The sequence below is a fragment of the Emys orbicularis genome, chromosome 11 (assembly GCF_028017835.1).
Source record: "Emys orbicularis isolate rEmyOrb1 chromosome 11, rEmyOrb1.hap1, whole genome shotgun sequence".
Lineage (NCBI taxonomy): Eukaryota > Metazoa > Chordata > Testudines > Emydidae > Emys > Emys orbicularis.
The window spans coordinates 43,827,500-43,843,324 of record NC_088693.1 but is presented as its reverse complement, the minus strand read 5'-3'; the positions used below and the strand labels follow the sequence as shown (position 1 = coordinate 43,843,324).

The window sequence follows — 15,825 nt, the reverse complement described above, 5'->3', positions numbered from 1 at the left end:
ATAATTGTATTATTGCACGGCATCAGTACTGGGCAGAGTTAAGGGCACCCACCTATGTATTTCCAGATCTTAACATGTCTGAATTTCTTTTAAGTTTAACCTTAACGCCAAATTTAATTGTTTTAGAAAGCTTGTTTTGAGGATAATTACAGCATCCCTGTGTTTTTTATCCAAATCATTGATAGGTTCTCTCAAAAATAACTTCATCATATAGTAGTTTTTATCTGGGAACGTAAGTAGAATTCCATTAAGTCTCTGATAGACATTTTGCTGTATGGACAAATTGTACCATTTTTCTTAATTTTGTAGAGACCTGATTCTTAAACAATGTATTCTTTAAACAATTTATTTATTCTTTTAAATAATAGAATATGTATGACATGTTCCATAACATTATAAAATAACACTTTCCTTCTGGGAAAATATTCATTTAAAAGAGAAAAGATATACACTTGACACTTCCCAGGATTGAGCCTTTAGTAATTTCCTGGGACTGAGGCTGTGCAAATTTCTCCTTTCTCTGAGTTTTGACACATATTTTACAATACTAGCTGAAGTGAAATTAAGTCAATGTCCTAATAATTAAAAAAAATCTTCAGTGATAGATTTCTTGTTACTATATTAGCTTGCAGTATTTCTCTTGATGGGGGAAAATAGTTGAATAATTTATTGAAAAAACTGACATTCACATTCTTAGCTATATATTGCTTTATTTGTAATTTTGTAGTTGATCCAGATTTCTGTTTACATTTGGAATCACATTAATAGTTCTCTTCATGGAGTAAAGGGACCCAGAACCTAAGAAATACAAGGACCAAGATTTTCAAGCGTGACTAGTGATTTTTGGGTGCCTTGAAGGGGCCTGATTTTCAGGGAGCTTTGCTCAGCACTTGCTGAAAACCCCTTAAACCCACTTAAGATTTTTCAGGTTGGGTAACAAAAAGTGATGCACCTAAACTAACTGGTTGTTTTTTAAAGTATCATCCAGAGTGTTTAATGAATTTACAATTTCTGATAACCAGCGACTCGATCCTGCAACCCTCTCACTCGCATGAACAGGGCTTACATGAGTAATCCTGTTGAAGACAGTGGGTGAAATCCTGGCTCTATGGAAGTCAGTGGTAGTTTTGCCAGTAACTTCAGTGGGGCAAGGATTTTACCCAATGAGACTATTTATGCAAGTGATGGTTTCTGGAATTAGAAAAGGGCTTACAGGAGAAGGCCCTGGTATAACTGCTCTTTCACCATGTTCAAGACTAGGGGCTTGTCTAAACAAACACTTAACTTGCGGCAGGAGGGGATTCAAAGCAGGGTAGATCAAGGTGCATGACGGAACTTTGAGCGTTTGGCAGCAGCGTGCACATGATCACTTAGTGCGGGGTAAGCTAATGTGATAGATTCAAACCCAGTTTGGTGTGAACAAAGTGTTAATTTAGAAAATTCCAGACATTTCTGAGATAGATGTTCTGATAGTTGCCTATTATTCTGTGGCTGCTGTCATTTAGCAGTTTGTTATAGCTATAGATAATTCTGATGTTAAAATGACTATACATGGTGGACTTTCAAGCAACATTGACTGTATTCTTTTCTTCCCTTGCTGTACCTTTATGATAGTTTCAAAGACAGTATGGAGAAATCATCATCTTATTCTGACTGGCTAATAAATAATAGCATTGCTGAGCTAGTAGCTTCCACGGGTCTTCCAGTGAACATCAGTGATGCATATCAGGATCCTCGCTTTGATGCTGAAGTAAGATTTCTTAAAAATTTAAATACACTGTCATATTTTTGCAGTTCAGAATAATAAAAGTCAAGCAAGTCCAAATGAATATAACACGTAAGAACATTTGTTCTGAATTATCTTTTTCTATCCAGTATGTCCTCTATTTGTCCTTTCAGCAGCAGCATGCCTTGAAGCTATAATCACTCTTGACAGAAAGATAGCAAAGGCAGTTTTATCTAGGAATACAGCACTGTTCCTATATCAGAGGGGTAGCCGTGTTAGTCTGAATCTGTAAAAAGCAACAGAGGGTCCTGTGGCACCTTTAAGACTAACAGAAGTATTGGGAGCATAAGCTTTCGTGGGTAAGAACCTCACTTCTTGCATCTGAAGAAGTGAGGTTCTTACCCACGAAAGCTTATGCTCCCAATACTTCTGTTAGTCTTAAAGGTGCCACAGGACCCTCTGTTGCTTTTTAGCACTGTTCCTACTTATACTTATAGGCAATTACTTCACCTTCTGTGCCTCATTTTTCCAATCAGTAAACTGGGGATAATGATGCCTTCCTTTAGAAAGTGCTTTGAGATCTATGAAAGCTATTTATTGTTGAAAATTCTACCATTGATAGTTCTTTATGTTCCCCATTAGCAGAATCATAGTTGGTAGTTATCGGAGATATTGGGACTATACACTGAATGTAAACAGGAGCTGCAGTAATATGATCTCAAAAGACAAATGGGTTTTGTGGTCCTACTTAGCAAACCAATGTTATTCCAGTATGTTTTTACAAATAAAATATACACAGTGGGCTAATTTTTTTCCTCTTAGATACTTGCATGCAACTTCCAGTGAAGCCAATGGGAGTTGTATGTGCATATCCCAGAGCACAGTTTCACCTGCTGGGGTTGGGGAACAGGCAGCAAACACCACTTTTGACAGAATTTGTCAGCACTGTGTTACTTTCCTAAGTTTGACAGGACCCAAGAACCAAACTGTCCCCTGAATGGGTTATTCCTGCTTACTGGACTGGGAATCCTAGGAGTTTTGACTCACAGAGTTTCACAATGATCAAACCCTCCTTTCTGGGCAGACAGGAGGTTTTGTCCCCCTATGGAATTGATGGGGGTTTGGCCCACAAACTCTCCTGAGAGCCCACAGAGATGAGGGCCATCCAAACAGTGTTCTTGGGCTTCTGCACTACTTCCCAGCCCCATTGGCCTCCTAAGCAAAGCAGTGTTTCTACAGGAGCTGTTCCGATGCTCTCAAACCTCATTCAGGGATGAGGGAACTGACATAAATAAATGCCTGCGGGGTGGGGATTAATTAATACTAAGATCCCTCATGGAACTGGTAGTGGGAATAGCAGCTTACCTCCTGGCCTGGTCAAAGGCCAGTCCCTGCAAAACAGCCACAGAGGTCAACAGGGTCAGTGCTTCCCACTTCTGCTCTATCCCACTCAGACTAGCTGCTTTTTGCATGCTTTCACTGGCAGAGAAATGGGCAGGCATTATCTGTGTGCAGATTGTTTCTGAGGACCAAGCCCTATCTGTACTGGGGGAGGGATAAGCCCCTGCCCATCCCTTGGGAACAATGAGCCATCAACTCCATGGCTCTAATTTTTTCAAAAATGCCTGAACACCCACAATTCTAATGGAAGTCAATTGGAGCTGCAAGTGCCTAGCATCTCTGAAAATCATGCCTCAGTTTCCACAACTCACAAATCATAACTCAGTTTTCACTCCATGTAGGGAATGCTTCGGCTCGGAGTTTTCTTGTTACAGGTTGAGTTGCAATATAGAAACTCCTTTTCTGCTATATACTCACGTAGGATTCTGACAATGTCAGATTTGAAATATTTCAAGTTATCATTCCAGTCTCAGCTTGAAATTTAAATAACTGGGTCACAGTGAGCTATGGACAGAGAGGCAAATTCCACCCTGAATTGTATCCCTTGCACCACCATTACTTTAGTGGATTTGCCTTGGGGATGGGCAATGGGTTTAGAGTAAATCAGTGCATAATTCTAGCCAGTGAGCCTCTTAAACTACATTACTACAATGAGCACACTTTCAAAGAACCTTCCATTTTGACATTTTCCTTTGGTTCCAGTGGTACTCCCCATTTCATGTATAGGGAAGAGCTGTCAAACCAGCAGAATCTGCCAAAACAGAAAAGTACTTAAAGTGTGCACCCACTGCACTAGTTTATGGGAAACTATGCTATTCAGAATTTCAGAAAGTACAATTAATGCTTGGGGAATATTTCCTGTCAAAGAGATATGCTGAAGTAAAACACGTCATATTCTTGATGTGTCTGCAGTCATACTTTTAATATGCCATGCTCTGATTAATAATGCAGCCATCTCATATTTGTTTCAAACTTACTTAAAGTCTATGCCAGTAAGAGATACTGACTAACATATAGGAGAAGAATTATGCGAATTACCAAATATAAAGGGCAATAATTATTTTCTGTTGGTATTGTCATAAAAATTTATTACAACTGGCATTGTGAATTAAACAATGATTTCTGGAGACAATCAAGTGTATTAAAAAAAAAGGACACCATCACTCCTTATTACTAAAATAAAACATGCTTTTGTATTTGTAATCACATATTCTATTCTTCTGTCTCTACTACTGTTACAAAAATTCTCTTTCCTCCACACTAATTTTTATTTTTAAATGAAATTTTGATGCTTCATTGTCAAATCACTTTCACTGAACATTTAGTACTGAGGTATTTTCATTAAGCTTAGTTTAAGATCTACATCAAGATCTGCAAAAAAACAGACAATAAATAAAATCTAGCAGTTCTGCTCCCCTCCCCCCCCGAAAAGCTGCATTATATTGAAATGGGCCTTACGAAGCTCCATCTTATAGAATTTTACAACATGGAACAAAAAGAAAATATGTAACTTATATTTGATTTCTATCTAAATGCATATGTTTTAGATCTTGCACATGTGAGATTATATATTGACTCACATACTAGTATGAACTAATACAAAAAGGAGGCCGTTTTTATATATTACATTCCATATACTTATGTTACATTTTTTAAAATAACATGCTACCTGGGAATATTAAACAAGTTGTCCACAAGGTGATCACTTTCAATTTTTATTACCCCACCACAGGGGTTCTGGAACAATTTGTATAGTGGGGGTGCTCAGAGCCATTGAACCAAACTGTAAACCCTGTATATGATGGAAACCACTTCAAGCCAGGGGTGTGGCAGCACCCCAGCACCCCTAGTTCCAGCACCTATGCACCACCACTATTTTGAAAGGGAAAAAAAATCACAATTTTGGAGAATAATATATCAACAATATAGAAAAAAAAGTTAAAAACAGAAAATGCTATTGGGACCAAATTCAGCATTGGTGTAAGTGTTCATCTCAGTTGAGTTCAACTGAATTGTGCTAGGCTGGCCCAGTTATATAAATTTGTACTCAAACATACAGCCTTCTGCATCTTGATGGTATTTCTAGCCTAATGTTTTTCCTAATTTTTTTTGTATTTTACAAGAAGTAAATGGAAGAATATGGTTAGGTAACTGGTAAAACATGACAATCATGAGGGACTGAAGTTCGTTGTTAGTTATGATCAATGTTTGATTGTATGAGAGGGTTTGGAAATGCAGCTGGTGATCTGAGTTCAGTACGTTGCACATATTCCTTCCGCTTAAATATAATTACCCATTTCTTCACAGAAGAGCCGTAAGACTAATAGGGCTATGTCCTATCATAGATTTTATGTGGGACTCCCCATTGATTTCAATCAGACGCTCCATATATGTATTGATGGGAGGATATGACTCTGAATAGTAAACTGAATTGCTTCACACTCTTCCAGATGGCAGTTCCCCCAAGTTCTCAGTTGGAGGTCATTATAGAATCAGTATACAGCTGCTCACATGGCAGCCTTTGGAACTGCAGCATCTGAGAAGGCATCTGTTCCCAGTACATTGCTTCCTTACAGAATTGTAACCTTTGCTCCTCAAACTCCTCTTATTTGTAGTCTGTCACCATTTCCCCCGTTGTGGGTTTTACAACAGCACCAGAAACACGTCCTGATCTCTATCTTTGGCTGAGAGCTGCAGCCGGTCTCAGCCCACCCTGTTCACCCCCTTCAACCTCTCTTCAGAGTTTGAAGAATCGCTTGCATCCCTTGGGACGTCTTGCAGCACTAACTCCAAAGAACAGCATAGAAAATGGAGAATCCATGGCATTAAAAGTACATTGCAAAGCTTCATATCACAGTATATTACCTCAAAACAAGTGGGGAGGCAAAAGGTCTTTTCTGAATTACAGGTGACATCTACATAGGAAATCTCACCTCCTCATTTTTGATCACAGCCCTCAGTTCCTCCTGAAATTTGCCTTCTTCTCCCACCCAATTCCCAGCTCACTTCTTGCCTTACCTCTGCAAATCTTAAACTATACGTCCCCTTTCTTGCTTATTGGCTGTTTTTGAAACCAACATCAGATTAACCCTTCGGGGAGGGCACCACACCTCTCTTCTGAACCCATTTGGCAGGTGATTCATATTCCCTTTCCTAAGCCACCAATATATTTGACCCATGAGTGATCTCCTCTTGGTATAGCCCTTCCTTGAAACTGTTCTATTCAGCTATTATCCAAATGACAGGGCATTATCCCAGTCATGTTTAGTCCTTAGTTCAAATCAAGAACCAAACATTGTAAGCTCTCTGAGGCACGCGCTGTGTTTTCATATATGTTAAGACAATTTCTAATACAGGCCTTGATTCAACCAATACTTTGGGCAAAGCCCTGCTTGCTTTACTCATGCAAGTAATCCTACTATAGATTAGGCATCAATAGGCGATTTTACTGAATTAGGCCTGCAGGATTTGACCCATGTGGAATTAAACTAATTTGTAACTATGAGCTTGTTGAAGTCCTCCTTGATGTTACTATTAGCGGGACATCAGAGGACTACAATTAGCTTACCCAAATACTGTACCGATGGCTAAAGTTCTCATTTTTTACATCCTAGGCTGACCAGTTTTCTGGCTTTCACATAAGGTCTGTTCTTTGTGTTCCTATATGGAATAGCAACCACCAAATAATTGGTAAGATATTTCACATAACTAAGTTCAGCATTATTGTGCTCATATGAATTTACTTCTGTTTTTTTAATTGTGTTCCTTTTTCTTCTGTTTCCCAGCTGAATATTGTTAAGCAGTTACGATACCTAGGAGGCATACTAAGTATCCAAGAAGGAACATTTTTTGACTTGGATACTGTATGGACTGTTTTTCAGCTTTCCAATTGCTTCATTGTTATATTACTTTTGTGTGCACAGTTTGGGCAATTGTTGGTCTGATCCTGAAAGGTGCTCCATGGAGTCTATACAGATTAGACAAATAATTACCTGATTTTTTTCACACAAAAAGGGAGGCCCTGTAAAATTATGGGGCTATAAATGATCATAGCTCAATTGAAGTCAATGCAGCGATGACCGTTTACAGCAGCTGAGGCTCTGGCCCATGGCCCCATATGTTATGGTAGTAAACAAATAGAGTTGAGAGTGGTAAGTACGTTGCAGATGTGATGTGCACTCATCACATTACAGGGCCAGGCCTTGTCTGCTTAAGCAACCAATACAAACATAGTAATTGTGCCTTTTAAAAACTGTGGTTCATGATGTTTGTTGCATAGCAAGAGACAAAAGAGAAATTCATTGATACATTTTACAATATTTTGTGAGGGCTATAAGTAAATAGAAGGAATAGTCTTGCACAAAGGAATTTAATATTGACTCATGTAGAGCCACCAGCTTTTAATAGTTTTTCCCTACAAGTTGCTTAATAGAATTGGGTATTCATTGACTCAGTAAATGGTTGGGCCAGTTTTTGGGGGAAAGAGATTCATATATGTGGGTCATGGTAAATTAGCTAAGAGTTAAGAATGAAGGCACTGATTCAGCAAGTTACATAGGCATGTGCCCTGAAGTCTATGGGACTACTTATGTGCCTAAAGTTTGTCAAATATTAAGTACCTTGCTGAATCAGGGTATTAATCTCTCACACAAAGCATTGAGTAATACCATGTAGACTGCCAATATTATACTTGCACAACAGACAAAACAGCTAACAGTAGTAAACTGAATCATGTCATCAAAACAAAACAAACAATGAGACTATTGCTATTTGCTATTTGCTATTACTATTTTTCATAATTAATTATTTGGAGTTTTGCTTTAGAGTTGGAAAAATATTGTAATTAGTAATGAACAGAATTTCTGCATTATGAATGAATCTACATTAAAAGCTTTGTCTTTTAACTTTCTAAAGGGGTAGCTCAAGTGTTGAACAGGCTTGATGGGAAACCCTTTGATGATGCTGATCAGCGATTATTTGAGGTAAGATGTACTTAACTTTGCAACAATTCTGTACTCTGCCAGCATAAATTCTATATTTCTAGATACTGAGGGTTGTTTAAGCCTAACTTGCAAGGAAAAGGCTTGCACTGTCTGTATTCCTTATCAGCAGATTCTCCATTGATACATTTGGATTCTAGCTTATTGTAAGTGGCAGCTGTTTGAGAGATGCCACCACTCCATGCCCTGTTTCATCTTTCTCACCATTAATCAACAAACAGAAAAAAGATCTTATTCTGACCCTGATCTGCAATGGAATAGGATAAAACTAGAGATAGATTCTGAGCAACAAAGTTGGAATCCTGATATGAATTCCTCCAAAAATTGGGGAGTTCAGACATGGGGTTTGGCACATCTATAAACAAAAAATAAATAATAAGGATTAAAACCATTGTTACTTGATTGTATTTAAATTGGATAATTATTTAACTATCCTCTCGAGCATCTCTCAGATCTAATTTCTTTGTTTCCTGTAGGTAGCAATTGTAACTATTCACTATAAGAGTGCCATGTATAAAAGTGTTTTGGTATGTTTGTGGCCAAATTAAGAGGGTATATAATTTATTTATGTGTATTGCTGTAGCATTCAAATGCTCCATTCAGGACCAGAGTCCCATTGCACTTTGACCTATACAAAGACACAGGACAACATGGCTTGTTACATGTATGCAGGTTTTTTGATCACACAATTACTTAAACATACTAGATTAGCTTTCTGCGTTGTTTTTAATGTGGGATAATATTTTATGGAAGTAGCACCCAAAAGTACTTTGTCAGTCTTCCAGTCCCTGTACAATACTGGGAGGGATGACAAACATGGCATATATGGTTTTGCACTCCATCATAGTTATTGTATGTTTGTCAATCGTGGTTCACTTAAGGCCAAATTTTGGTCCAGTTCCAAGACTCCAAGTAAGAGTGAGATTTGGCCCATATTATGTCAAGAGATTACTCATTTTAGCTTGAGAAACAGGTCAGGTGTTATATTTGGAGCGCCTCATGGAAAGCAGGCTGTTTTGAAAATACAATTACCTAAACAGATTCTTCTCATAATTATTTATCATACAGAACAGCTTTACTGACCTGTATTCTCCAGCTAGCATGCCCTTAACTAAATACAATTATTTCTATAATGTATCTGTTTTCTAGTTTACTCCTCATCCTATTGTTTCAAACATCTAAAACAGCATTCATCTTTGTGTTGTTATTTTAAATGAATTATTTTTTTTTAGGCTTTTGTTATTTTTTGTGGCCTGGGCATCAACAACACAATAATGTATGACCAAGTGAAGAAATCTTGGGCAAAGCAATCTGTGGCTCTTGATGTAAGTATATGATCAAAGTATTCAAACACTCTCTGTAAATCATTTTTGTCATAAACATATCATACATAAAAGGTCATTCTGCTGCAGAATTTATCACAGTGAACTTTGTAGTTAGCCTCATTTTCTAAATTTACAGTTCTGTCTGCTTAGAATTCTCGTTTCATTAGGGGAGATTATGTGGGGTACATTTATTATAATGAACCTAATCTTCAGTTTGTTTAAATTAGTGTACCTCAAAAGAATCCCCCAGTTGCAATGTACATATACCAGCTAAGTATTGAGCTGATAATGGCATACAGTTGTGTTGTGATTCACAGAAGTAAAAAAGGATCTGGTCCCAGCTCTGAGGAGCTTACAATCTAAATCAGACAAACCCAGGAAATGGTGAAAAAGGAGAGAAAGGAGAAACAACATTTCAAAAAATAATAAAAGTAATGAGAGTCATGTTATGTTATGAATGAAGCCTATATATTCCCATCCAGTGAGGAGAGAAATAAATAGCACCAAAGTAGCAGTCACCTGTAGGAAGTAAGGTGAAAAAAAGTGAGTTTTGAGCAGGGATTTGAAAGAAGAGAGTGAAAATCCTTGGGGCACTGGAAAAGGGAGGTTAAGTATACACATGGAGTGGAGGGGAGGAGGGTGGGGGGAAATGTCAGAATTTCTTTGTTTTACTTCCAGTCCACAGTTGGATCAGAAGAGTGCAGTTACTGAAGATTTGTAGAACTTGATATACCACCCAATTGCGGGTAGTTTTTTGTTTTTAAACTTATTGTATGTAATGAAAAAGGCAGAGCAACTGGGGAAAATTCTGAAGGGAAGAGCTGAGGTGTCATATATATCATTAGTACTTTTAGCTTCATGAGGCGAAATCTGTAGAAATCTTTCTTTCACGGTTATATCCATTATTGGAATAAAGTGAGGGCCTGCCAGAGCTGAGGTCTGGTACTTCAAGAAAACCACATTTTCTCTACTAAAGGTCAAGGCTAGATAATGAAAGCTCTTTCTAGTTCTGCTACTTGGCCCGGTCTACACTACAGGGTTAGGTCGAATTTAGCTGCGTTAGGTCGATTTATAATGAATGTGTCTACACAAGCAACCCCATTCTGTCGACCTAAAGGGCTCTTAAAATCGACTTCTGTACTACTCCCCGGCAAGGGGAGTAGCGCTAAAATTGCTGGATCGAATTTGGGGTAGTGCGGACGCAAATTGATGTTATTGGCCTCCGGGAGCTATCCTAGAGTGCCCCAATGTGACCGCTCTGGACAGCACTTTCAACTCCGATGCACTAGCCAGGTACACAGGAAAAGCCCTGGGAACTTTTGAATTTCATTTCCTGTTTGGTCAGTGTGGCGAGCTCAGCAGCACAGGTGACCATGCAGTACCCCCAGAATCGCAAACGAGCTCCAGCATGGAGCAAACGGGAGACACTGGATCTGATTGCTGTATGGGGAGAAGATTCTGTGCAGGCAGAACTCCGATCAAAAAGAAGAAATGCTAATATATATGCCAAAATTGCACAGGGCATGATGGACAGAGGCTACAACAGGGACACACAGCAGTGCCGCGTGAAAGTCAAGGAGCTCAGGCAAGCCTACCAAAAGACAAAGAAGGCAAATGTTCGCTCTGGGTCAGAGCCCCATATATGCCGCTTCTATGATCAGCTGCATGGCATTCTAGAGGGGGACCCTACCACTACCCAGGGGCGGCTCTATGTATTTTGCCGCTCCAAGCACGGCAGTCAGGCGGCTTTCGGCGGCATGCCTGTGGGAGGTCCACCGGTCCCACGCCTTCGGCGTACCCGCCGCCGAATTGCCGCCAAAACCGCAGGACCGGCGGACCTCCTGCAGGCATGCCGCCGAAGGCAGCCTGACTGCCGCCCTCACGGCAACCAGCAGGCCGCCCCCCGCAGCTTGCCACCCCAGGCATGCATTTGGTGCGCTGGTGCCTGGAGCCGCCCCTGCCACTACCCCACCACTGTCCGTGGACACCTGCAAGGGGGGAGTCTCACGCAACATGGAGGAGGATTTTGTGGATGAGGAAGAGGAGGAGGAGGAGAATACGCAGCAGGCAAGCGGTGAATCCGTTCTCCCTGGCAGCCACAACCTTTTCATCACCCTGGAGCCAATACCCTCCCAAGGTGGGATCCCCGACCCTAAAGGCGGAGAAGGCACCTCTGGTGAGTGTACATTTGTAACTACATTACAGGGTTTAAAAGCAATAGTGTTTAATGTTTGATTTGCCCTGAAGACTTGGGATGCATTCGCAGCCAGTACAGCTACTGGAAAAGTCTGTTAACGTGTCTGGGGATGGAGTGGGAATCCTCCAGGGACATCTCCATGAAGCTCTCCTGGAGGTACTCTGAAAACCTTTGCAGAAGGTTTCTGGGGAGGGCTGCCTTATTTCGTCCTCCACGGTAGGACACTTTACCACGCCAAGCCAGTAGCAAGTAGTCTGGAATCATTGCAGCACAAAGCATGGCAGCGAATGGTCCTGAGTTTTGGTCGCATTCAAGCAACATTCGATCTATATCTTTCTGTTAGCCTCAGGAGCGTGGCATCATTCATGGTCACCTGGTTGAAATAGAGGAATTTTTGTAAGGGAACAGTAAAAGGACTCGATTCATGCTGGGCTGTTTGCACTCGGTTAAAAGGGATCATCCCTGAGAATAGCCACGCAGCGGGGGGAGGGGTGAAGGGATCATCCCAAATAGCCACGCGGAGGCATGGGGGGAGGTGTATGCTGCACATCCACCCGAAAACCACAGCCCCTCCTTTTAAATGGCAAACCCAACCGGCATTGCTTTCTATGGGAAAGGAGGGCGCTGCAGTTTGAAAACATTCCCACATGTTATGAAGGCAAACCCGTGTACCCTTTGGCTTACCATGGCTGCCTGGAAACCGAATTCTGTTGCCCAGCTGTGTGTGATGTGTAACCATACCGGCAGGCGCTCAATATAAAAGGCAAAATGCGACCTTGTACCTAAAGCACATGTGCTGTCTGCTGTGAATTGCTTGATTCACTGTGAAAGAGTCTCCCTTTTGTTCTCAGAAATGTATCATCTTAAATTTTACTCTCCCTTTTTATCCCCCCGCAGGTGCAAATGTTTCTATGCTCCCCCTATCATCTCCGTCCCTGAGGTTATCGCAGATTAGAAGGCGAAAAAAACACACTTGTGATGACATGTTTTCCGAGCTCATGCAGTCCTCCCGCACTGATAGGGCACAGCTGAATGCATGGAGGCATTCAGTGGCAGAGTCCAGGAAAGCATTAAGTGAGTGCGATGAGAAGAGGCAAGATGCAATGCTTAGGCTAATGGGGGAGCAAACGGACATGCTCAGGCGTCTGGTGGAGCTGCAGGAAAGCCAACAAGAGCACAGTCCACTGCTGCATCCACTGTACAACCGCCTGCCCTCCTCCCCAAGTTCCATATTCTCCTCACCCAGATGCCCAAAAACGCGTCGGGGGGAGGCTCCGGGCACCCAGCCACTCCACTGCAGAGGATGGCCCAAGCAACAGAAGGCTGTCATTCAAACAGTTTTGATTTGTAGTGTGGCTACAATAAGCAATGTGCCCTTGTCCTTCCCTCCTCCCCCATTCCACCCTACCCCACCCAGGCTACCTTATCAGTTATCTCCCTTTTTTTTTAATTAATAAAGAAACAATGCATGGTTTCAAAACAATAGTGACTTTATTTCCTTTGCCAGCTGTGATCGAAGGGGAGAGGGTGGTTGGCTTACAGGGAATTAAAATTAACAAAGGGGGCGGGTTTGCATCAAGGAGAAACACACACAACTGTCACACCGTAGCCTGGCCAGTCATGAAACTGGTTTTCAAAGCCTCTCTGATGTGCAGCACGCCTACCTGTGCTCTTCTAATCACCCTGGTGTCTGGCTGTTCAAAATTGGCAGCCAGGCGATTAGCCTCAACCTCCCACCCCACCATAAACGTCTCCCCCTTACTCTCACAGATATTATGGAGCACACAGCAAGCAGTAATAACAATGGGAATATTGGTTGCGCTGAGGTCTAACCTAGTCAGCAAACAGTGCCAGCGAGCTTTTAAACGTCCAAAGGCACATTCTACCACCATTCTGCACTTGCTCAGCCTATAGTTGAACTGCTCCTTACAACTGTCCAGGGTGCCTGTGTATGGCTTCATGAGCCACGGGAGCAAGGAGTAGGCTGGGTCTCCAAGGATAACTATTGGCATTTCAACATCCTCAACAGTAATTTTCTGGTCTGGGAAGTAATTCCCTTCTTGCAGCTGCTCAAACAGCCCGGAGTTCCTAAAGATGCAAGCGTCATGCACTTTTCCCGGCCATCCCACGTTGATGTCGGTGAAACGTCCCTTGTGATCCACCAGTGCTTGCAGCACCATTGAGAAGTACCCCTTGCGGTTTATGTACTGGTTGACAAGGTGGTCTGGTGCCAAGATAGGGATATGTGTTCAGTCTATCGCCCCACCACAGTTAGAGAAAGCCATCCACTATGACCTGCACATTTCCCAGAGTCACTACCCTTGATAGCAGAACGTCAGTGATTGCATTGGCTACTTGAATCACAGCAGTTCCCACAGTTGATTTGCCCACTCCAAATTGATTCCCATCTGACCGGTAGCAGTCAGGCGTTGCAAGCTTCCACAGGGCTATCGCCACTCGCTTCTCAACTGTCAGGACAGCTCTCATCTTGGTATTCCTGCACTTCAGGGAGGGGGAAAGCAACTCACAGAGTTCCAGGAAAGTGGCCTTACGCATGCGAAAGTTTCACAGCCACTGGGAATCATCCCATACCTGCAACACTATGCGGTCCCACCAGTCTGTGCTTATTTTCCGGGCCCAGAATCGGCGTTCCACTATATCAACGAGCCCCACTGCCGCCATGATGTCCCAATTGCCACATCCCATGCTTTCAGGAATGTCCTTGTCCATGTCTTCCTCACAATCGTCCTCATGCTGCTGTCTCTTAGCCAGGTTCTGCACATACTACAGTATAATGCGCAAGGTGTTTACAATGCTCGCAACAGCAGTGGTGAGCTGAGCGGGCTCCATGCTTGCTGTGCTATGGCGTCTGCACGGGTAACCGAGGAAAAAAGGCGCAAAATGATTGTCTGCAGTTGCTTTCACGGAGGGAGGGAGGGAGGGCAGACTGACGACATGTACCCAAAACCATCCGTGACAATGTTTTTGCCCCATCAGGCATTGGGAGCTTAACCCAGAATTCCAATGGACAGCGGAGACTGCGGGAACTCTGGGATAGCTTCCCACAGTGTACCGCTCCATGAGTCGATGCTAGCCACAGTAGTGAAGACGCAATCCGCCGACTTAATGAGCTTAGTGGGGACATACACAATCGACTGTATAAAATCGATTTCTAAAAATCGACTTCTATAAAATTGACCTAATTTCGTAGTGTAGACATACCCTTTGATTCCAATACTGCATGTTACAGTATCTCATAACACAATGGCCTTAACCAGTGAGGGGGCCAGAACGCTACCACAGAGCTTTGCAAGTTGCAGACCAGTCAACCTAAAATTGTGGAAAAGGTGTCTCTTTCTTTTCTTGTCCATTACTTCTCATAAAAAGACACTCTTATGGAAAAGTCCTTAAGGCTACATCTAAACTACAGGCTTGGGGTGTGATTCCCAGTTTGTGTACACATACTCATGCTAGGTTGAGAGCTCGCATGAGGATGAATAGCATGGGCAGTGATAGGTGGTGGCATAGCATAGCCATGCCAAGTACCTACCCTATTTCCAGGCACGTTTGTACTCGGCCTATGCCCAGCTAATCTGTATTGCCGCTGCTTGTGCTACTGTGGCTACATTGCTATTTACACTTTTACTAGCTTAATGAGACCTAGTATGAGCATGTGTACACAAGCTGGGAATCACACCCCTAGCTCACAGTGTAGACATAGCCTTAGAATGATGAAGGATAAAACCATCAAGGGTCTGTAGAAATTAATCTAAAGTCTATAGCATTTCAAAAAATTATATCCTCTTTGTAATCTTTTTAGAAACATTCTGTGGAATTCTATAGCAGAATACAATTCTTTATTAAATTCTATATAATGGTTAAACCCCACTCCCCACAAAAAAAAACACTGTTGAAGATTACCATTCTCTATTAAATTCTGTATATTTTAAGAGTAGGGCTGTCGATTAATCGCAGTTAACTCACACGATTAACTCAAAAAAATTAATCGCGATTAAAAAAATTAATCATGATTAATTGCAGTTAAAGAATAGAATACCAATTGAAATTTATAAAATATTTTTGGATGTTTTTCTACATTTTCAAATATATTGATTTCTATTACAACTCAGAATACAAAGTGTACGGTGCCCACTTTATATTATTTTTTGTTACAAA

General features: G+C 41.5%; 1 protein-coding gene across 1 annotated transcript in view; it reads left to right on the top strand.

Annotated features, from left to right (window-relative positions):
* The window catches only part of PDE11A (phosphodiesterase 11A), a 218,734-nt gene that overhangs the window by 110,009 nt on the left and 92,900 nt on the right, over nt 1-15,825 (top strand). The window contains exons 6-9 of the mRNA XM_065412947.1: nt 1,615-1,750; nt 6,742-6,817; nt 8,042-8,109; nt 9,360-9,452. Of these exons, the coding sequence (XP_065269019.1) occupies nt 1,615-1,750; nt 6,742-6,817; nt 8,042-8,109; nt 9,360-9,452 (373 nt within the window). The remainder of the gene's footprint in view (nt 1-1,614; nt 1,751-6,741; nt 6,818-8,041; nt 8,110-9,359; nt 9,453-15,825) is intronic.